Source organism: Scomber japonicus, chromosome 9 (assembly GCF_027409825.1).
Source record: "Scomber japonicus isolate fScoJap1 chromosome 9, fScoJap1.pri, whole genome shotgun sequence".
NCBI classification, from domain to species: Eukaryota; Metazoa; Chordata; class Actinopteri; order Scombriformes; family Scombridae; genus Scomber; species Scomber japonicus.
In genome coordinates this window covers 35,089,988-35,114,433 of record NC_070586.1, presented here as the reverse complement: position 1 = coordinate 35,114,433, position 24,446 = coordinate 35,089,988, and the positions used below count along the sequence as shown (strand labels likewise).

The window sequence follows — 24,446 nt, the reverse complement described above, 5'->3', positions numbered from 1 at the left end:
TGAATTGGGAGCAACAGTGTAATTGAGGTACTCCAACTTAGTTTTTGTGACAGCTGCTTTATAAAGAGTTAAAAGACTACTTATTCTATCTGAAGACTGAGATTCCTTCTTTTTTTCCAACCGCATAGTCTCACAACATCCTTTCACAAATCCTGGGATAATGCTAATATGGGTTATCATCAAGCCAATAGAAGTCTGTTTTAGTTCATATTTTGGAGCGGTGTTCTGGAAGTAAAAAACAATAGTAGTAAAAAATGGTAACATTATGTATAAGAGTAATATTGGTGTTGGCAGAATGAGTATGATATTGATATTGTACATATTTAAAGAGAAGACATATATTGCACTGTTGAACTGAAAGTAATAATACACCTGAAATACTGATATTACACAGTAATGTACATTAAAAAGTGCAGTTTGTGAAAGTTTGTCAGAGATAAAAACATTGTTACCTGACAAATGGATTGTGTTCTCATGTATAGAGAGCCAAAGTCAGTCCTGTAATTCAGTCCAATCTTTCATTCAGTGCTTCTTTTCATTAGTCTTGAGTTGCATAGTTTAGACAAATTGGAACATTTTGGTGCTTTTATAAGTTTTTAAAAACATATCAAACAAAAGCTCCCATGACAATTAACTAGGACTGGTTCTCACATCATCATAATTTGTGTGTAACTAGCTGTGACCCCTCAATTCATCCATGGTCTTGGTGCATCAACCGTTTAGGGTTTTTTTTTTGTTTGTTTGTTTAAACATATGCAGTGAACAACAGGACACACTATTGAAGTTCTGGTCTGAGGCTGGAGGTTGAGTCATTGATATTAGTACACATTACAGCATTTTGAATGACGTTTTCTTCATTCTGGAACAAAACCCTGGTTTCACTTTCACTCTCTATGTACTTACACTGGATACTACATTTCCCACAATGTAACTGAATAGCATTGAAAATTTGTCATGCCCACACCCAATCATCAGACTTATTTTCTCAGACTCCAGAACAACAAAGTTCTCATGGTGGAGCAACACTTGACCGATGAACATCTGCTACTATTCCAGCTTTAAACCACTAGAGGGCAGTATGCTTCTATAGATGCATTACTACTAGAGCTCATCAGCAGTAGTAGAACAGGACTGACACATGCTATATCAGCCTCCATATGTCTTTATGTAGATGAAGCTTAATCATCCATTGACTCATTTATGTTCACATACATCATTTCTGAACTACATCATCATTCAGAGAGGAAACCATGTTCTAACCCACTTCCCCCATGGGTACATTATGTCTTTTTTTTTTTGTCACTTGTGTCTCTGCACTATTGATGCTGGAGTGTATGGATCTGTACAGAGGCTGCCTCATGACAAGTGTTGTGTTTCTATCAGCACTTGCCTCCCTCTCTCTCCCCCCCCCCCCCTCCCCCAGGCCTCTCAGTGCTCCAAGGCCACCACAGCCCAGACTCAATGGATGAGCAGCACTTGGAAAAACTGCGGCTGTACTCATCCACAAACCTCCCTCGCTCTGCCGCCGGCTCCGTCTCCAAGGCTCAGCACTTAGATGGGCATATTGAATTCAGAATGAGGAGTTTTAACAATAGACAATGGCAAAATCCATGATTGTACCCTGTATTATAGGCCTATCTATTGAGCCGTGGGTGATGTCTTCAGCTAAAACTCTATGTAGATTCTGGCAAACAGTTTGTGGTGCTGAAAGCGTTTTTCTTATTGTGCAGTGTTTGAATGATCATTTTTGAAATATACCTCTTTAGCTGGCGCTGAGCAGGGCAATGGGGTTGAGTGGTGCTGCTGAGACACCGGTGCTCCATGTGTTTTTAGGTGGTGAACGGCCCCATGGACGTGGTCAAGAGCATTGACCGGATGGTGACCAGCCTGAGCCCTCACTTGATGGCAGAGACTGATCACCTATCCATACAAAGCCCCAACATAAGTAAGTCACACACACACATACATACACTGACATATAATACACATATGAAACACATATAACAAAGGAATTTTGACGGATGATACATTTGAGCCAGGTCAGCAAGTCCATCATGGAGGTGCTTTAGAAAACTGGCAGCACTGTAGAAAAAAATGACATTATGTAACAGCTGACCTTTTAAGAAAATAGATTCCATTCACCAATTATTCACAGGGATATAGAATTGCACAAAGTGATTTTAGACTGATAACCAAATGATGTGGTACAGATAACCCTGGATTTCATCTAAGCTGTCATTTTCATAGGGCTTTCTTCGTATATTTATTATTTTATTATGACTTTATTCAAGAGCATGGTCTTTCAATTTGAGAGTGTGATTTATTGATTTTACATCTAGGTTTTGTAATACTTTCCCTCAAAACCCTGCCCTCGCACTCAAATAGCCCCTTGCTTGCACTTAGATTCGCTCTGCTCCTGCTCAAACTGTATGTTTGCACTTAGATATATATTGTTGCTTGCACAGAATTCCCGCTCCGGCTTCAGCGCCTCTCCTCGCACTCAGGCTGCTTCCGTGCACTCCTGAAACTCAATATCAAGGTTTAACTTTTGGCTTCAAAGTAAAGGCAATGGTTATTATAACTTGGGGTTCATTTTTAAGTTCTGGACATCAATTCATCACTGTTAGTTCATTAGTATATATATATATATATCTAACAGGGTATGGTAAAGAATAGAATTACAACCCAAGCTGTCTGTTGTAAACATTTATTCTTGTTTCCAGCCTGACTGAAAACATGGTTAAACTTTTTCTGTGTATTGAGGCATTGTTAGCAACATGTTTACAACCTTTCTAATCATTTAACAATTTGTACTTGATGCTCCATTGGATGTCACCCTTTAGATCTCAATTATTATTTTGGTGCTGTAAAAGCAAAGCCACATTTTTAAAAAAAGCTGTGTTTTGGGTCTCAGTACATTGGTTCATTGATGTTTAGCCTCACTTAGCACAAAGTCTGAAAGCCTAAAAATGAAGGGGGAGCTGCTAGCCTAGTGTATTTCGCAAATATCAGACTGTTCCTTTAAGTCCAACCATCACCAGAGCGATACTCAATGTTAAATGAAGCAATTACCATAACCTAGATTTTTATGTAAGTTTTGCTGGTTTGAGTGTCTACTGTAAACATTGTAGCTATAAGAACACTTATATGCCACCAAGGTCATTAATCCAACTGAATATCCTGGATATACAAACAGTTACACTGTATTAAGTACACCTATGCCATGTAACACAATTTAGTACAATAGTGCTGCAATAAACCCTGTCTTTGTGAACCTATTGTTCAGCTTTTGTGGTGCTCTCTTATTTGTTCTCCTACGCTATTTCTCATACAAAGTAGGGCACAGAATTTGAGAAAAACATTCAATAAAATAGGACAGATTTGTTCATGGAACTTCTAAAACCTCAGTTTTCCCCACAGGTTTTCTTTTTAGATGTCCAATTTGTACTTACCTTGATATTGTATTACACAAATCTCTAGTAGATTCCTGGGATACAATAAAATACAGAGCTCTTACAATCTGGCAAAAATATACTAAAGTTGCCATGGTAACCTGCTCAGGTTAATCAATATTGATTACAATCCAAAACCATCTCTGTTGTTTTGATACTGTTGGTTTTAAAATGGTCCGGTGAGAAGCAGAGAAAAAGGAGCCAAACAGGACTGAGAAAGAGAGAAACTTGTGCAACTTTACTTTCAGCTGAAGTGATCTCTTATTTTCTCCAAATTTATATTGCAAAGGATGTTTCTGCAATGCAAAACTGTCAGAAAACACATTTATTTGTAACTTATTAAACCTGCTCTCTGTTCCCTTGTCATTTGCAGAAGTGGAGGTGCAGCAGCAGAGACTACAGGAAGGATCCAGAGGCTCAAGCTTCTGTGGGCCTGACACAGAGAAACACACCAACCTAGACTGTATTTCAGTCCCATATCAGAAGATACATGATCTCCATAACGACGGTAGGAAAAAATGCTACAAGAACCAATCATCTTCATCCACTTGCACATACAGCAATCGCTTATTCAGACTTATTTATGCCGGCGCTGAGCTTTTGCACAGAAAGAAGACAAAGAAAGAATGCAGTGGACAATACACTAATGACAGACTTGTGAATGTGTAGCATGCATTCACCTACTTACACTCCCAAGGTCTTGCAGTGAAGTGCAGATGGAGGCACATTGTTGGGTTTTGCAAGAACTATTCATCTCGAACAATGAGTGATCCCAACTGAACTAAATTTCTCTTAGTACTGTTTTATTTTCTGTCTGGTGCAAGCTGAAGAAATCTTGATCTTGCTGTTGTGTTGAATGTTGTTGCAGGCTTCCATAAGCTCACGTTGGTCAACACGTGGTACGGCTCTCTGCAAACTCTTTTCAATCCTGAAGAGAACATCACCATGGTTCCTACCATCACTGATGGCAGCCAGAGGTAACACACACGCATCACACACGCATAAATGGAGCTGAAAATGGACTGTTTTAGTTGTTTTTAGATGTAGTTTTTCTACTGAACCGTCATTACACATGTCACAGTATGGCATGTTTTTTGTATCTGATAATTAACTTGTTCTCTATAATCAGGCACTATATCATAGGACATTGACCTTCTGATCCACCAACCCTTACCTATTGTCATCACAGAAAAAGCACAGTAATAAAGTTAGATGTGCCAGTAAGTCATAGTAATGAGCTTGCATAAATGGCATGCAGCTATAAGCTATACTGGCAGATTTTGCTCAGGAAGTAGAGCAGGTCGTCCACCAATGGAAGATTGGCGGTTTGATTCCCGGCTTCTCCAGTCCACATGACGTGTCCCAGTCCAGATTGCTGTGTTAATGTGTGTATGAATAATTAGCTCCTGCCATCAGTGTATGAAAGTGTGTGAATAGTTGAATGAGACATGGTGTAGTGTAAAAGTGGTAATTATGAGTAGAAAAGCATTAGTCCATTTACCATTTATAATGAAAAGTCAGAATGTTTGCCCTACTAATGGTCCATAAAGCTATCTCTGTCACGTGATGCTAACAGTTGTTGATAGTAAAATGATGGTTTGCATTATTATGAGAGTGGAGATACCAGTTGACCTTTTGGGTAATCATAGACCTACCAACTAACCCTCTTATTCACATGGCCTTCAGCCTTTATTATTAATAACTGTCGTACACACGGATCCATAAGTTTTGTATGGTTGTCTGACGTTTCACGAGTTTCCAGATCATCTATGAACACAATCCACACATGACATGCAGTTTCAACCCATCTGTCAACACGACCTGATTCAAGGGGTGTGTGTCTGATTTTGTGTAAAACACACCAGTGGATGGGACATTGTGGGCAAAGCAGTTGCAAATATCACTTTTCTGTATGTTGAACAGAAGGTTTGATCAATTACTTACTGATCTTTTGTACTCGCACTCACAGAGTTTTTCGTGAACTTGAGTAAAATGTTATCTTTCCGTTCTTCTTGGTGGTCCTCGCCTCTTAGTAGGTCAACGTTTTCACTCTTTTATTCAAATATTTTAACATCTACTTGATGGATTGGCATCATGTTTTTTTAATTATCCAAAATAATGTACTCTAATGACCGGTGTCTTCTTGAGTGTCACCATGTTAATGTTATTTTTGTTTTGCTGTTTTTCATTATTGCATGGATTGCTGTGAAAATTGGTACAACATTCATGGTCCCTTCTGGATGAATTGTAAAAACAGACCTTTCATCTAGCACCATCATCAATAATAATCTATCAGACTTTATTTATATAAAAAGTTTCATACAGGTTATTGTAGTTCAAAGTGCTTCACAGTTGACTGACAAGCTGATAATAAGACAGAACAAGTGGAGACCAAGAACAACGTAAAGAAAATGATTAAAAACGATGAAACAATGAAAACAAATTACAAAGAAAAACAGGAAACTTTTTTTCCCCAATTTGTACCACACTTCATTCATAGTGAAACTCAAAGTGCTACAGTAGTAACAACATAGAACACACAACATAAAAGAAAATAATAATACGGGTTCAAATGAAAAAGCCTTCCTGAATAGAAAGGTTTTCAAGCCTTTTTTTTAAAAGAGTCTAGGGTCTGTATTACTCTCAGATGGTTAGAAGGCTGTGGTGCAAAAGCAAAAGGCTCAATCCCCCACGGTGTGGAGCTTAGTAGTAGAGGCCTGAAGAAGAGAGCTTCTGGCAGATCTGGGGGTGAGGGTTGAGGTTTATGGTATTATGAGTTCCTGTACATAGGGAAGCACATGTCTCTGGATAGATTTGTATGTGAGTAGCAGGACTTTGTAGTCAATCCAGAAGGAGACAGGGAGCTAGTCCAATGAAAACAGAATTGTTTTATATGCTTGTGTTTTCACATTCTCATCAAAATCCTGGCAGAGCTGTGTCTGAATGTACTCGAGCTTCTGGATGCTTCTGAAGAGCACATTACAGTGGTCCAGTTTTGAAGAAAGGGGCAGAGTTCAGAGATGTTTTGATGTGGTAGACAGAGGTTTTGCATAGATGTCTTGCTGAGATGAGGTATGGGGGATGACTGAACTGGTTAACTGGTGTGGTGTGAGGAAATGTGTCCCCATTCAGGCCTTTATCTCCTTAAGATAGGTGCTGAGGTGTGATGTGGCAGCAGAAGGGTTTGAGGCAGTTTTGATGAATAGTGTGGTATAATCAGCAAAGTAAATCAATCAATCTCATCAATCAATCTTTATGTGTATAGCGCCAAATCACAACAAAGTTATCTCAAGGCACTTTACACATAGAGCAGGTTCTAAACCGAACTCTTCAGGTTTTAACTTTAAAGAGACCCAACATTCCCACATGAGCAACAGTGGCAAGAAAAAACTCCCTTTTAACAGGAAGAAACCTCAGGCAGAACCAGACTCAGAAGTGGGCGGCCATCTGCCTGGACCGGTTGGGGTTGAGAGGAGAGAAAGGAAGGACAAAGGAGAGAAGCACAATGAAAATCAACAATGAAGCTAGAAGGTCCGGGACTGGAATCCGTCATCCGGACAGGGAATGATCTTGTCCTGAACCCTCCCTGTGCCACATATTCAGTCCTACCCAAAAGGTCTGACAGTCCAATGGTCAAGGAAAATCAGTTGAGAAGAAGACCCTGCATCAGCAGCTCGTTCACAACCCTGAGCATAACTGTTTGAATAGGTTGTTGTGTTTAAGGCAGTCCTGAAGCTCAGAAGCTACCAGAAGTTCTCCAACACCTTGGACAGGAAAGGGAGGTTGGAGAGGTCTATAGCTGGCAAGAACTTCTGGGTCCAAGGTGTGATCTTAAACACTACCAGTCTGAAAGGAGAGGTTGGCAGTTTGGGTGATCAGGGGCCTGAGAATGGGGATGTATGATTTTAAGTAGAGCTGTGCCAGTGGGGTTCAGCGTACAAGTACAGGGTTTCATCTTCCTGGGGGATTTTCTCAATGCGGCTCAACCTGACGCTAGTAAAAACGGAGTGGAGACGGTGAACTCCCAGACAACAGTGTCAATGACAGGAATAAGCAGAGAGAGGAAGAGTTGGACATCGGAGAGCACATGCTGTTGACCTTGGCTCTGAAAAAGTCAATAAAACTGTTACATCGCTCTTTTGTAGCCTCAATCGAAGAAGCCAAATACAGTAGCTACCATGATGTTCCCATCAGCTTCAGTTCTGCCTTGTGTTTAGTGCCGATTAGTGAATGTTAGCACGCAAAACTAAGATGGTTAAAATTCAACCTGCAAAACAACATGCAAGCATTATCATTAGGATAATACATTGATAAACCTTCATATACATTCTGCCTATTCTGCCTGCTCCCTGCATCTGTTGTTGTAATGTATGTATTTGTGTATATAACCAGGTATTTGGGCACCGTCCTAGGCTCTTCTGTCATATCCACCACAGTGCTGGGAGACGACCAGCCAGTCAGCACAGCAGTTCACTTCCAGCTCCGGCACAGAGCGCAGGTTATAGCAAAATCTCTCCAAACGTCCCTATTTGAGACTCTCCTCTCCCCTCTTAATTAAATATACATTCATCATGTGGGCTGTTCATTCCCTACAGAATTTCACTGGCACGGTGTATGATCCTGTGTGTGCCTTCTGGGATTTTAATCTCACGTAAGTTCCAATGAACTTTTTATGTAAGAGTGTAGGCTTTTATGGAGGTCTTAGATTCCTCTGTAATACCACAGTTATCTTACCTGTTTCTTCAAGATGTGACAAATGCTATAAAACTTTTTAAGTAGCAGAATATTTTCATTCTTGGCATTCCTGTGTTGTATGTAGATATGCAAGTATGTGCTGTTTTTGTCTAACTAGTCCGGAGGCTGGTGGGTGGTGGAATACCAAAGGGTGTGAGGTTTTGTCCAAACAATATGGATACACAGTATGCTACTGCAATCACACCACCAATTTTGCATTGCTGCTGCAGGTTTATGAAGCCCAGGTAACATTCCTCTCTTCAATTATCACTCTGTGTTTTGTATGGACTTTCATCTTTAGTATGAGCTGATGTTTACAACTCACTCTGTGTGTGTGTGTGTGTGTGTGTGTGTGTGTGTGTGTGTGTGTGTGTGTGTGTGTGTGTGTGTGTGTGTGTGTGTGTGTGTGTGTGTGTGTGTGTGTGTGTGTCTGTGTGTGTGTCTGTGTCTGTGTGTCTGTCAGAGGAGCCCAGAGAACGAAAAAGCTCTACAGGTGCTGACGTTCATTGGCTGTGGAGTGTCTCTGTGTGGCCTCCTCTTCACCTTCATCCTCTTCATCGCTGTTGGGTCAGTCACAAACATCACAGAGTGCACTCTGTAAAGCACTGAGGGTGATAAACATTTCATAAAAACCTGCCACATCAATAACTGGGGAAAAAAAACAGAAAATTGTGCTGTGTAAATTGTGAACAGCACCTCGGGGAAATACATATGTGGGATCTTGACTCAAATGATTCTTGCTGTATGTGTTCATGTGTGTTTATGTACCTCTGCAGGGTCCCTAAATCAGACCGTACCACCGTCCACAAGAACCTGATTGTTGCTCTGGGCATCGCTGAGCTGCTGTTGATGTGCAGCAATTGGGCGTCTGATAATGAGGTGAGACTACACGATTAGGTGGAATGCTCCCAAAATTATACAAATTCTTTCCACATACGGCACGCATTTCCGTCCAGTGTTGCATTCATTTTTCACCAAGATTTTGTATTGATGATGGATGGAAATCTTGTGACATTGCAGAAGCTTATCGAAACAAGGTCACAGCGAATGCGTGCCATAGTCAAAGCTAAATGCGGTCCAACGACTTTTTTTTTTTGGCCAGGCAGTGTATGTCAGTGTTGTATTCAGGTTATTCACACTGCCCCCAAGTGGCCAAAAACTAGTTATTGCAGGTTTATTTGCACCATGTTGCATAACTGATTTCTCAGGGCAAACTCATACTTTTGCCACACTAATGATAAGACCAAACGAACAGTTAAAATCACAGCAATACAAGCCTTATTATTATTATTATTATTTATAATTACATTTTTGTTTTTATGTATTTTGAACCCTGCAGGCGGCATGCTTTGTGGTGACTGCACTCCTTCATCTCTTCTTCATGGCCTCCTTCTCCTGGATGCTGGTGGAGGGCCTGCTGTTGTGGAGCAAAGTTGTGTCAGTGAACATCAGCGAGGACCGCAGGATGAAACTCTACTACATCATTGGCTGGGGTAAACTCTTTTTGATCTGTCATCAGTGTCTCTGGTTATTAAGCTGGTTCATTGTAAATTGGGATTGAAATGTAATGAATCATACAATCTAGAGATGTTCAGGGACTGTAGCTCACATCGGATCACAATATATAAGTTGTTTAAAAGCTAGTAAAGCTGGAATTTGTTTGTTCATCTTAATTGATGAATACCTAATCTGTATGAAAAAGTCCCTCTATAAACAACAAAATCACAAGAAGTCTTAACTTTGTGGATGACTGCCTCTTCATGGAGCACAACAAAATGTGGCTGTCACATTTTACACTTCATATTTGGTTGTTCCCTTACTGTTTGTGCCTCATTGAGATGAAAGAAATCAAAAACCAAGTGATGATCTTTTTGCAAATTGTTTCTGTCATATCAGGATTAAGAACAACAATAAGTAGAGGAGAAAACTAGAGTGCAGAACAATGAAGATGAGTGATTATTGTGTCTGTGACTACAGCACAGTTTGCTTGAAGTACATAGTCTATAATAATCAAATTTACTGTTAATGTATGTTCACTTCTCTTTTACTGTAAAGACCTGTCACAATAACTACTAGGGCCCTATAAATTTTTTCCCATATTCCTTTTTTAATTTTTGTGAATTCCATTTTAATTTTTGTGAATCCTGTTTTTTTACCTTTTACTCTTATTTTACTAACAAAAACAGTGTGTTTTTGCAAAACAACAGTTCACCTGACACATAGAAGTCCTTCAGGAACTGCTCGGCTCTGTACTGAGGGGTTAGTGTCGAGTTTTAAAAGTTCTGGCTTCGCCGATGAAGACAGAGCCGTGGCCAGCCGCTTCGCCATGCTTACATTGTTTTGAAGGGGGATGGGCTCAGTGTGTGGAGGGGGCTTGTTGTGCCACCCAGATTTGCTTCCCTCCGTGCAGTTTTCCCCAGACATACGTTCCTCTTCCACACAAAAACAGCATTTCAGTCAAATTATGTCAAATTCTGCGATATTCCACGTTAAAAATAAATTCTCGGCCAATTCCGTGATTCCGTCTGCCATTCCGTGATCACAGAAATCATAGGGCCCTAAACTACTTTTATTGGACAATATATTGATGTCAATAATTACGTTATTGTATGATAAATCCATAATTATTGTGATAAAGTTCACCTGCAGTGGAACAGACTGTTGCCTGGTTGAGCTGCTGGAGGGCTTTGGCATGTTGCTATCCTCCTATCAGACATATGAGAGGGGGGGTGAGTTCAGTGGGAACAGCAGAGACAGACTTCTCAGTGACTCCTTGTGGATAATCATTTAAAAAATTCCATTGTGCTTCTCTCCTCTATCCTTCCTTTCTCTCCTCTCAACCCAACCTGTCCAGGCAGATGGCCGCCCACTTCTGAGTCTGGTTCTGAGGTTTCTTCCTGTTAAAAGGGAGTTTTTTCTCGCCACTGTTGCTCATGTGGGAATGTTGGGTCTCTTTAAAGTTAAAACCTGAAGAGTTCGGTTTAGAACGTACTCTATGTGGAAAGTGCCTTGAGATAACTTTGTTGTGATTTGGCGCTATACAAATAAAGATTGATTGATTGATTGATTGATTGAAAAAAGACAGTCCTAGGCAAGGCTGGGATTAGTTCTCCCATGGGGAACCTAGGCACTGAAACTCATGCTCATTCTGCTAGTTGCTCATTTTTCCCCACATGCTCTTTAGATACAAACTAACCACAGTGTGGCCTGCTAACCAATCATCACTCGCCCAGCTGTCAAAATGACAAATAAAACAGTCAATCATGAGACTTTCCTGGAAACAACTTTTACTTTATTGGGATTGGTTAACACTGCTGTCAGGTGGACATCTTGTAACTTCATATTTCGTTTTGGACATACAAGGTTTCCAAACATCAACATCAAAATAATGGGTCAAGCCTTGTGACATATTTCTGTGGAAGATCCAGCAATGGTGATAGGTAATGCTGGGATTGACTACATTCACATAACATAGATTGAATACAATTTTAACTATTGTAAAATGTGGCTTGTTTTTTATGTTTATACTGTATTGGCAGATGTGAGAACATTACTGGATGGGAATTGTTAGGAATTGTTGTATTGGGATTTATATGATGATTTCAGGCTGAGCTTTCAGTGCGACAGGAAGCAAGCAGCAACAGTCAGTAGCAGTTAGTGGTATTTCAGTCAGAGCCAGTAGGTTTATATACAATGTTGCAAATCATGGATTAACTGGTGAGGCACTCCAGGATTAATAATGCTTGAGGTATTAAAAAAACAACAACCTCAGCTTCTTTTTGAGTTCATGAATTGAACTGATGTGGTTGCATCTTTTCAAACGCTGCTTATTAAAAACTTTTTTTCAGCATTTAGACTAAAAATGTACACATTTAAAACAATTTTTCCCCTTGAGGCAGCTAACTGAAAAACATTGTACTTACAATGGAATGAATAGCCATATTACTAGAAGGTGCTATGTGCTATATGTGTATTTTTATCAGTATACAAAATCAGTGGTGATATTTTGGCAACATTTAGTTGAGTTGTTTCTGAAAAGTAAGACTGCATGTCCCAAACACCCCTTTAATCCTTATCCCCTCCCCCCTCTTCAGCTTTACTGCTGTTGCTATTCAATGAGTCTGTGTGAAGACTGGCTGAGTGGTTGAGAAGGGATACATCCTCTGCTCCCGATAAATAATACCTGATAGAAACAGTAAAGTTCATTCATACATGAAAAAACATAATCTAAACTCAAGAAAGACATGTAGGTTAAACCCATAGCTAATTACATTTACCTATCTTCATTCACAAGGAACATAATGCCACCTGAATGACATTGTCTGTTAAGCAGTAACAACACGACAGCTTTAGTTTGCAGACAAATAACACAGTCACACACACACAGAGCCAAGGTGGAACATTCAACCAGGAGGAAAGAAACGGAACATATAGACAGACACAGAGACATGATATATCTGAAGTCACAAATGAAATAGCATTAACTTCACTTTTTCTTGTTTTTTCTTTGTTTGTTTGTTTGTTCTTTGGAAACTCAATTTCTGATGTTCATGCTTGAGATGTACTACTGTTTTTTTTATGATGATGATGATGTACGTGCCAGCTTGAGATTTAAGTGGCTACACAGGTGGTTAGAACCATAATTATCCCCTTAGCGCAGATATGATTTTACTATTTTATCTCCATAGAACCATTACACATAATAGTTATTAACACTTACAGGCTGTTTGGGTCAAATTTGACCCCTTGTATCATTTGACAGCTGTAAAAAATGTTTTTAATGAAACCCAAATGTGGTACTTTTAATTTGATGACTTTTGAACTCAACTGAACTGAAAATATTTTAGACTGTTATACTTTTGTTTAGGTGTTAATAATGTTTGTCTATTGAAGCTGTTCTGGGTCAAATTATCTCTGTATCTATGTCCATGTGTTTTAGTGAAATGAATAGCTCATAGTTTTAATAAGATAGTAGTTATGAGGATTTCTTTTTATGATGTAGCAGTGAAGACTGATGGCTCTAATGGTTCTACAATAAACCCCACACTTCCATAAAGTTATAAAATACATTTCCATCATTATTGCTATGTTATATTTTCATGTCTTAGGTCAAATAGGACATGATATTGTGTGATAGGAGCTGTTTTTGGTGTAAAAGATAAAAAATACACTCTCTCTGCTCTCTGAAACATGAATCAAGGTTTAATCACATTTATTGATCAGTCAGATCCATTATTGATGCTTTCTAAACATCTGTGCTTCAACATTTGGTATAGACACTTTTTATGAGGAGATTCTTAGAATATACTGTGAGGATGTAGAATATGAACAGTTTGTGAGGGTTAAAAAAACTGTGTGGTGGTTTCTGTCCCCCAGAGGATGAACCCTTGTCATATATGCTGCACCTGTTCATGCTACCATGTGTATGAACCCTTACAATGACCCTCTCCATTTGTAGCTTCACTATCATATTAGGTAGTGTAATGAACAGCCTATAGAGGATGCTAGCGGGGCTTTAAGTTGCTCCCAATGTATTAGAATCATGTTTTATTGACCTATATCACTGTTATGCCATGTTTTCTTTAACAGCAACCTTAACCCAGTTCATATTTAAAAAAAGCCATCCTGCAGCTGCTGATGTTCATGTTCTCAAATCCATCTGTTAGTGTGTGTTATGTCGCACGATGAGCTGAGAACAGTGTGTGAATAAGCACCACGACATTCAGGTGTTTCCTCCTGCTCCATGTAGACATGCACTATGTTCCTCCTCAGACTAAATAGACTGAGAGAAGAGAACAGACTAAATAGTGCGTTGAACAGAGACGCTGCAGCTTTCATTGTTCTGTAAATATGTCTTCAAACATGCTGCTGGTGTTGTTGTTTCAGCACCAGCCACAGTTTATGTATTCTTTTATTGAATTGTTTTTCAGGACTGCCCGTTCTGATAGTCGGTGTAACACTGGCTGTATCAGTGGACAAGTACAAGGCAGATGATCACTGCTGGCTCAATGTGAAGACTGACACTATCTGGGCTTTTGTGGGACCAGTTATATTTGTCTTGGCGGTATGTATGTATGTGTGTGTGTGTGCACCTGCTTGTGTATCTCCTCGCATGTCTTGATAGCTGACACTTAAATGGGTAATGTTGTCATATCATGGGTGTTTAAATAACCTTTTGCCTTCAGCTGCCTTAAAAGTTTGAAAATGTTTCATGTTGTGAGTTTATTTTTAATTTTTTTCTGACTTATTATATCCTTCCAAGCATAGTCTGTGTGTGTGTGTGTGTGTGTGTGTGTGTGTGTGTGTGTGTGTGTGTGTGTGTGTGTGTGTGTGTGTGTGTGTGTGTGTGTGTAGCTAGGTAATCTCACATGTCACTGGACCCATCAGCTTCATATTTTTTGTGCACCTTTATGACCTTTATGTATGCTTGTGCGGTTGCAATGATTTAGAATGACTAAAAAACCTACTTTATCAATTAATCAATCAAACTTTATTTGTATAGTACTTTTCATATATCGTGTATAACACAAAGTGCTTCAGAACAAACAAACACACATTCATTAAAAACAGTAACCCAGGAAACACTATCATCTCAAGAATCTGCAATGAAGGAACACCAGAGGTAGGATCAAATTGGAACAATAAATAAATAAATGGATAAAAATAGATAGCTAATAAAAGATTAATACAATGGAAAGATTCAAATAAAGTCACTATAGAATAAAGTGAGTAAAACTGGAGATGCTGGGAGTAAAAGAGTAAAAGTAATGATAATATAGAATTAACAGCATAGTCCAAGTAGTAAAACAGGCTAAACTAGAGAATAAAAGACAGATTGATAAATAGATGAAATTCAATTGAAAGCCAAATTAATTGAATCGGCCAACTGCACCAATCAGCTATAGGCTACAAACGAGTCTGCTGCAGGCCACAGTTTGGCTTTTATCATGGCTCAGAAATGTCATCCATAGAAACGTTTGGTGTCAATTATCTGCAGATTAATTACTTAACTGATATGTTACAATCCACTAAAATTAGGAGCCACCATCTTGACTGTAAGGGAGCCTGGAGGGACAATTGAGTGAGATTCAACTCATCTTTATTTGGGAGGGTAGAGGGAGGTATGGAGGGCTTTTATTTAGTGTGGTGAGTTACAACAAAATGTTCTAAAGAAAGAATTGTTGTCTTATTAAGTTTATACAGTCATACAAATCCACTCAGTTACAATACTATTACACTATTCTATACATCTTAAAGAAAATTAAATTGGGACTAGATAGATAGATAGATAGATAGATAGATAGATAGATAGATAGATAGATAGATAGATAGATAGATAGATAGATAGATAGATAGATAGATGGATGGATAGATTTTTTATTTTAAAAGAGGAACAGGGGAAAAGTTACAAATAGCTTGGTTGTAATGAATATTAAAATAAATTCCCTTGAAAAAGACATAACAGGGATTTTTCCTGCATATATTTCCCAAAAAATTCAAATAACACAGAAGGTTAAAGGAGCAACCTACTAAAAGAATATTGAGCTTCTGCATCTTCCCCTCTATATTTTTCCTATGTTCAGTTTTCCACATCTCAGAGAGATGAGGAGCAATGCAGAATGTAATAATGTGCATCAGCTGAATGCTGTTAATGTGATTTCCAGCAGCAGCCTGAGGAGGAGGAGGCTGAACCTTCCCTCCTCTACATGTGAGCCTGAGGCCAAGTGGCTCTGAGGCGGCACATCTTGTGTTCGCCGGAGGCCATGTTGATGCTGTTGTCCTCTGCCTGCAGGTCAATGCGGTTGTGCTGTGTCGGGTTGTCATGGTGACCGTTTCCAGCGCTCGCCGCCGCGCTAAGATGCTCAGTCCAAGCTCAGCGTCAAAGATGCAAACCTTTGACCTCACCTGGTGAGATGCAACCACTTCTCTACCTCTCTCTGTCACTCTCTCCCTCTCCTCCTGCTTTTTGTGCGCTTTCTTTCACCAATCTCCTTCTCTCGTGCGCCCACGCTCTCTCTCTCTCACACGCTCTCTCTCACTCTCTCTCTTACACACACACACAAGCTTGCTGTTTCCTTTTTGGTCAAGCCAGCTGTAGTCAATAGAGACAGTGTGAGAGATTGGGAGTTGTGGTTGAGGAGTCTGCTGTGGGAGCTGTATGGGCTTATCAGCTTAACACCTGGTCCCTGTGTGTGTGTGTGTGTGTATGTGTCTGTGTGTACAATACAATCTATCTGTCTTTACTTAAAACTACAATCAGCTATAATTTTCAGTTCTTCTAGACACTTCACAACATGATTAGTGTCTAAAATATTTATGAGTCAAACACTGAGGCTTTTTGTAACATGTGTCATCCTTAATCTTTGCTAGAGGACCTTACAAACATGATCCTGTCTGGCCATCCTTAGGTCTGTTATTTCTGAGAGTACCTACTGAAAATGTAAATATTCCAACTAGAGTTTCATTTAAAAAAGAAAAGCCTCAGTAATTGCTGAAAAAACAGCTGTGCAAACATTATTCAAATAAGAGGAAATAGTGAATTTGTTTGGGACTATTTTCATTGGTGGATTAATCCACATTTTGATCTCTTGTGAGTATTTGTGTGTGATTGAGCCAGCTCTAAATAAAGATATAGTTCTGCTTTTTTCTTATTATTTCATCCACTCTGCTTCAACTTTGCATACATACGGTTGCCAGTCAGAGGCTGAGCAGCAGATATAATGTTTGTGTTACTATGGTTACAGGATGATTGCACAAACATTTCTAGTAATTATGTCACAGTGTAGTTATGAATGCAGGCTAGCCACAGATTCTCAGTATGGTGCTGCAGGTGATTCGTTTCCTGAAAAATATATGAATATGCATTTACATTAAATTCATAGCAATGGGGACAATTATTCTGAAAAGAGATGCTGATGTAGAATTTTTTAGAGGTCAACTCTGTGATTGTCAACTCTGAGTGCCACAAATTAAATTCCATTCACCTCCAGTGTAGTGATGTGGAGGCAGAAATAAAAGGTAAACTACAATATCTGTAGATTCCACTAAATTCACTCTGACTATACATGTGCAATGCAACGTCATCTCAATCTTCCTCATACTGTACTCAGAAGTAGTAGTTACCTGGATGCAACTCCAATTCTATGAGTACATAAAGAGCCCTCTAATGGGCTTTGCTATTGTTTTACCCCTACAAAAAACACTTAATAACACCTCAGTCTGCTGTACATGAGACGCCAGATGAGGTGGAAGTGGAGGACTAGGAGCTGGACAACCACATGTCCTCCAATGGGTCACTCCCCTGAAAAGTGCAATAGAGGACACAATGCCCTGAGTGTAATGAGGCCTGCTGGGTTCACCTTCTTATAACTTCTGCACATCACATTACATCACAAGTCCAGTGAGTGACCTGCTTCAGCCTGACCACAAATAACCAGTGGAACTTCCTGAAAACTGCAGTGCAGGGCCTAATATATGAAGCTGCTCCTCAAGAAAGCCTCAGGTGACTAAACCACCTTCCACCACCTTCTTGGCTGATGTCAGTGGAAGAGGAGGTGTAACTACTGGACCATCCAGAACCATCTGAAAGTCCCACTGAGGAACAAAGCATTGAGTAGGGGGCTTAAGCCTGAAGGACCTGGTCTCTGATGGTATCAGTAAGATACAAGAGGCACAGGGCTTGCTAGTAGCCTGCATCTTCTGCTGTCACTCTGAAAGGTGAACTTATACTAGCAGGTGATCTGTTTCTGGATTCTGGAAGGAAGAGGAGCAGTGTAGACGCTTGGGCTTTAAAACAGCAAAGCCTGTTAAAGAGCGGACAACATAACAAAATAAAATAGAATGCAGATTCAGTGTAAATGATTAAAAGACTTCTATGTACAGTGTGTATTAAACCCAGTGTTTTGAGCACTAATGGGCTTTTTCAGAGGTCAGGTCAGTATATTAGAAGGTATTACTTACATGCGTATTGCTAAAGAGAAACTAAGGATGTATTTTCATATTAAAGTAAAAGTCTTTCAACTCAATGTACAGAAACTGTCTTTTATCCACATTTTCTTTCTGTGCATGTCTTAGCCTGATTGCAATGCCATAACGCCATCCTGTCTCCATTCTCACCACGTCTCTTCATTCCCTCACAAACAGACTGAAAGTAGATGTCTGTGCCAGGTCTAGAGTGTTCAGGGGATTAGAGGAAAACGACTTTCAAAAATAAAAGGGAAGAGAGGGAAGTGAGTGCCGGCTTTGTCCTTGCAGACACAGCGCAGACTGAAAAGTCAATCTCTTTACCCAGGTGCAGCAGTGTGACAACAATAGTGGTATGAACAAAGGCAACCTTTTCTGCCTTGCCCCATGAAATGGTTATTGGACGTATAAGCACCAGGATCATTGAAAGGATGATTGCAAAGGAACAGGAGAGTGACTGTGGTAGGCGGTAAAATCTATAGCTGTGCAGAGATGTTTGATGAGGATTCAAGGAGGAAATATTTGTGAAGAAAATGTCATCAAAACACCTTGAAAACTCCACTTTACTGAGTCCTTCTGTGTGTCTATACTCATGTTTCTAAAATGGCTCACAAAGAGAAGTTTTGCAGAGCACTGAGGAAATCAAACGGTGCCATGACACACTGTGAAATCTTGTTTCAGCAATTATGTGAGGCTAATTCAAGTCTATTAGGCCTCATTCTCATGCATCTGTACTTGTGTACAGTATATGTGATACATGCACATACTGAATGTGTATTTCTGAATCATGTGTCCACATCTTTGTGTGTTTGCAGGGCGGTGACACGGCCGGTTCTCATCCTGCTGCCTGTCCTGGGTCTGACCTGGCTGTGTGGAGTTCTGGTCCATCTGTCTGTAGTCGTGGCCTATGTGTTCATCGCTCTCAATGCCTTCCAGGTAAACAAAGACACTTCATATGGTTAAAACTGATCTCTTTCATATCCAGAGTGTGAAGAATAGTATAATATCAGTCACTTGAATCTGTCATGATAGACCAAAAACTACAACATGGCAAGCTTCTATCATAAAAGGTACTGGTATCAATATTAAAAACTCTATAGTATAATAAAAACTATATACTGTAGCTTTTACAAAAGGAAATGATTTTTCAGAAAATAACCAAAGTATTTTGAGCACTAACAATAATGCGCTGCACCGACCTTAACTACTGTTCTGGACGCTGAAGGATAGACTGTATATAAAGATGAACGTAGCAAAGTGTGACGTTTCTATATAAAGCTCAGACATGTAGCTTATGGTCAGTACCATTTATTCCATTTGGAGCCAGGACCTTCCAAAGTGTGTGTGTGTGTGTGTGTGTGTGTGTGGGAGACCACAGTCAGGTCATACCACATCTACCTCCAGCTCTCCTCCCCTGATAACACAGCATTCACTTCCTCTCTCACACACTCTTTTTTTTTTTTTTTGGCTATCCACTCATTGCCCCTGTTTTCCTTATAGCTTCCACACATTCTGTACATCTCTCTTTGTCTCCCTCCTTGTCTTTCCTTGCTTGGTCCACCCCTCCACGCTCCTCCCGGGTCTTTAATTAATCAAAATGAGCTAGCCTCTGGGTGACCCCCAGAGAGCTGCTAGTTAATTTAGATTTACTGCAAGTGTCCAGCTGAGGGCAGATAACACGACAGTAGGAGTTCTTCCTCATGTAGGTAGGAGGATGATGCAGGGCCGGCTAGTCTTTTTCATTTTACCCCAAAAAATTAAATAGAAAAGGTTGTTGTTGTTTTTTTTGGAGCAGCTTGACAAAAATATGACAGAGAGAGTCAGAGGGCCAAGAAAGCACAGAGTGTGGTCAGTATAATAATAAGAAGAATGATGACAATAAGAAGAACTTCCAGCAGATATTTCAAATCGTGAAAACCCTCAAAAGCAGCAGTCCCAGCATCTCATATTATTTGTAACAACATTTTTAACCTCTGCTTCTGTCCACTGTATTTCTGTAACAATACTGAATTTTTCTAGGCAGTGTAACTTATTAGCCATATTTTACCTTTTGTTTTAAATAATTAGCCATACTGTAGGAACCGTGCCACACCACAACTACCCCCACCCCCAGTATATATAAATATACTGTATATCTTCCCAGTTAGAAGCACAGCACTGAGGAGTAGCTGCTATAGTACAACTTGAAACATTTGGAAACAACAAAATAGTGTAAAGTGTTGACAGGCCAAACTGTGCTCTAATAATAGCCCTGTATCTTCCTCTGATTATGAGCTTAGTCACATCAGTATAATAAGGACATGATGTCTACTCTGGCTCTACTTCACAACATGGCTTTAATCACATTCTGCATGAAACAAAGCAGCTGGAGCACAGATCTCTGCTCTGACACAGTAGGCACTGTTTACTCAAGTGTAAAGTGAAGGTTTGTAGACCACAGCTGCAACAACCAATCAGATTATCTATTGTTCTAGCCAATCAGTAACTCCCTTCTCAGACTGTTGTATCCTCATTGTGTATGCTGTAATCTATGTGTACCTATCTGTTATATTCAGTGTGTATGTGTTTTATAAAAGCAGACCTGATGTAAAAAGTAAAACATGTGAGGAAGGACATGCAAAGTGTTTGAGTGTGTTTAACCATGACCAACCATCGTCCTCTAACTTTAACCAGGTAGTTTTAGTTGAAGCTTAATCATTGTGGTGATGACAGATCAGAAAATACAGTGAAAGCAGAGATATTTGTGTGAATTAAGGTGGACAGATGAAGGTAGCCTGTGTGAATGTGGAGCTTAATCAGTCTTAAAACACTTGTGTGAAATTGGTTCTGACACAGGCCTTTGTAAAAATAATAAATAAAAAAACACCAGCAGGAATTTCTGGCTAATTTATGAATTCAATCATCAGACTCCGTGATTTCTGTCATTGTAATCAAAAGAAACTCTGTTTACTGTAATAACATGAAAACAGTCAGTAGAATAGGAGTCAATGTGGATCTTTTTCATTGATTTGACACAAAATGTAGTCAATGACCTCAAACCAACCACCACCAAGATATCAATGCATTTACAGTCTATTTACACATTTACATGCTTTACAGCAATAAAAGTCTGAAACACATAATATTATAAAAGTGTAATTTCAATCTGGGAACACAAGCTAGTACTAGGGCTGGGTATCAGTCCTCCATACCTTTTAAGGTATCAACCAAAATAAATCTATACCAAGTAGTATGGAAACATCTCCCGTCAAACGATACCTGCAATCAATCCTTTTTACACCCAGACCTAGAAAATATAACTATTTTGATCATATAGATGTGGGGAAGTGATGGCATCTCATGCAATTTAATGCTTCTATTCACATGATGGGTGTTGAATGAAGTGCTAGATAGGTGTCAGTATCACTTTAAGGGCACTTAGATTGGATTCATCATTTTTTAAACGATACCCAGCCTTAGCTAGTACCTAGCTAGCAAGAGACTATCACCCTGTAGGAAGATCGCTCTGTCTTTATTTAGGATTTATTTTAGATTTATGGAAGTAAAATATAACCTCATAAAGCATTGGCTTCAGACTTTTATTTTCCTTTTTTTCTGTAGTTAAAGTTTTCAACTGGATTAAATTTCCTTGAGCAGTTTTTAGATGTTTTAATCTAAAGAAGCCAGCTGAGGTGGTGTGGACACCTGGTCAGAATGCTTCTTGGACACCTAGCTCTAGAGGTTTTTCGGGAATGTCCAACTAGGATGGATAGATGGATGGATAGATGTATGGGGTTTCTAGACCATGGCCTTTATTTTAATGGTATGTAATAGTTGTATTTTCAAAATATGTCAGCTTTTACCGAAACTGGATAGAATTCTTGGTAAAAGAATTCCAATAAGTGCGGTCCTTGTAGTGTTTATTTGTAGGTTTACGAATGAGGCACCACCACAGTAAAGGTGGCATGTTTACTTCCACCTACAATAACAGATTCATCCACAGGCAGTGGCATTGGATCATAAAATGCTCAAATGTTTTGTTGTGGTAGTCTGCACTGACTAACATGTTATTGTGACTGAGTTCGTAGAGTCTGATAAGTAAACAGAGTATCGTTGGTTTTTATTTTTTTGTTACTTTTCATGTTGGTAAATGAGTGCAACACTGTGAATGTCTTCCAGGAGAGGCTGTCTGGAAGTGTGTGCTCTCCTCCCCCATATATGAAAGATCATTCTATCTCCCTTTATTCTTGACAGGTTTTCAGATTATATTTCTACAATAAAAACAAGAGTTTCATTAGCCTGAGCTTAGATTTGAGTGCCACACCTTAGTTAAACCAACTGTAGCTGGTGCCAGAAGGGAGTAGACAATCTGGCAGATGAAGAGCATGAAGAGGTATTTTTTAATGCATGACTCTCTTGTTGTGGGTAAAAAGAAAAGCATATTGTCAATAAAAGCTGTATGAATGGATTTATTCTTCTTCAACTTTTGATCCTCTCCACAGGGCCTGTATATATTCCTGGTTTATGCTGTTTACAACAGTGAGGTAAGAAGGAAAATCAGTGCTGCTGTCACCATTGCTGCAGAATACCCAAATGTATCTTTGTGAGGCATGTTGAGGCTGCCAGCCTTTTGGACAAACCCGTGGGTGTTAACGCTGCTTCTCATTTAGGTGAGGAATGCTATAAAGAGGATCAAAGAGAAGAGAAAGGCCTTATCTTTCACGGTGAGTGAGTAAAAAGCACACAGCAGTGATTATGTCAAATCAGAACTAAACATGAAATAATTCCCTCTTTTCAAATGTTAATGTACTGACTCAGCTCATGTTTGTATGGCTGCAGTGTGCCAGTCTACAGTAAGTAACTTCTGCCTGGGCTGTGATGTCATTCCAGAATTGTTCTCAGCCAACCAGCTTCCTACCTTCACAGAGGGCCCCCATTAAGTCCTGGGGCTGCACTCCACCAACCCCCTCCAGTCCTGAGACCAGTGAGACCTCTGGACCCCCCAGCTTCACCTCCAATTCACTGGTCATCAAGAACGGTAATCTACAGCATTACAAAGGCTTTAATGTAAGAGTATTATAGGTAAGCTTGGTCAGACAGCAATGGAGCTGTTCATCAGACCCATTACTGGACTATTTCTTGTGTAAAAGTGGGTAAACTATAAGAATAGGTAACTAAGGGGTTAATGATGTCATCTGGTAATTGATATTTCCACCACTTATGTGAACTGGAACTTCCAGTAATAAAGCAAATGATTGCATTGGTTTGTCCAACGAGGTTAAATGACATATTGTGTAGTCTTATAGCTGAGAGCTGCATAAGGAAGGAACCTTAACGCGAGAATTCATTATATTTTTAATCCTCAAAATGTTCTTTTGTCACTTACATTGTTGGCGTTTTGGTCTCTCTGTGTGTATTCAATGAAGTTTTGTATTGTGCTTTGTGTTGCTTGCATTGTACGTCTTTGTCTTACACTTTTTTTTTTGGCCTCGCTTTACAAATATGTTGATCCTGAAAAAGAAAGGCGAACTTTTAGAAACAAATAGCTGTGTTTGTGTCTTTCAGAGAGTTTCAGAAAGGAGAGCTTTGTGAGTTTTTCTCTGAAAGCAGCATCAGGAAACCAAGTAAGTAACATGTATGCATTATCACTGCACAGTGTAGTCTAACAGTGCATCATACTGACTGAATGTGACTGAATGTCTCTTTGATTCTAACAGGTGGTGCAGCTGACTGGGTTCAAGCCATCAGGTACAATAGTAATGTCACTGCAAACTGGTCTGAACTCATTTGTATTGATTGGATCAGAGCTACTGAAAAGCATCTCTTTAATTAAAATGATAGGCTGATAATCAATGATTGCTGAGAGAAAACTGTATATTGGCATTTTCTATGTAGTTTTCATGTAGCTGGCCCTATATTAAATGACTTTAGTGCAGGAAAAAGCTAAGGCCACATGCACATTACATGCTTTTCTGCCTCCAAGTGACTCACATCTTGTGTTCATATAGGAGTATAGATAGAGTTAGAGTGTTGCCTGTCACCTGTCACTATCATTTAGTGTTGGCACCTCACGGCCCAGTAAAAATTAATCCATGTTTCTGATTTGACACAAATTTCTGCATGAATATGAACCATCAGAACAAAAAGATGAGATCAGAATAAAATATCTGAATGGAGCATTAAGGCCTGTAATGTGAATGTCGCCCAACAGCTGCCTAAAAGGTTCCACTCATGATGAATGATCATGAATACTAGATTCAGCCCAAATAACCTAGTCCAATACAAGGTGATGACATTTGCCCAAAAGCAGTTCATTGG

General features: G+C 39.5%; 1 protein-coding gene across 1 annotated transcript in view; it reads left to right on the top strand.

Moving 5' to 3' along the window:
- Positions 1–24,144, top strand: part of adgrd2 (adhesion G protein-coupled receptor D2) — a 34,752-nt gene extending 10,608 nt beyond the window's left edge. The window contains exons 8-25 of the mRNA XM_053325607.1: positions 1,834–1,945; positions 3,826–3,960; positions 4,321–4,429; positions 7,845–7,950; positions 8,048–8,103; positions 8,305–8,431; positions 8,650–8,753; positions 8,963–9,065; positions 9,526–9,679; positions 14,117–14,250; positions 15,979–16,094; positions 18,965–19,085; positions 22,631–22,672; positions 22,799–22,852; positions 23,019–23,166; positions 23,694–23,752; positions 23,846–23,876; positions 24,137–24,144. Of these exons, the coding sequence (XP_053181582.1) occupies positions 1,834–1,945; positions 3,826–3,960; positions 4,321–4,429; positions 7,845–7,950; positions 8,048–8,103; positions 8,305–8,431; positions 8,650–8,753; positions 8,963–9,065; positions 9,526–9,679; positions 14,117–14,250; positions 15,979–16,094; positions 18,965–19,085; positions 22,631–22,672; positions 22,799–22,852; positions 23,019–23,166; positions 23,694–23,752; positions 23,846–23,876; positions 24,137–24,144 (1,719 nt within the window). The remainder of the gene's footprint in view (positions 1–1,833; positions 1,946–3,825; positions 3,961–4,320; positions 4,430–7,844; positions 7,951–8,047; positions 8,104–8,304; positions 8,432–8,649; positions 8,754–8,962; positions 9,066–9,525; positions 9,680–14,116; positions 14,251–15,978; positions 16,095–18,964; positions 19,086–22,630; positions 22,673–22,798; positions 22,853–23,018; positions 23,167–23,693; positions 23,753–23,845; positions 23,877–24,136) is intronic.
- The last annotated feature ends 302 nt before the right edge of the window (positions 24,145–24,446 follow it).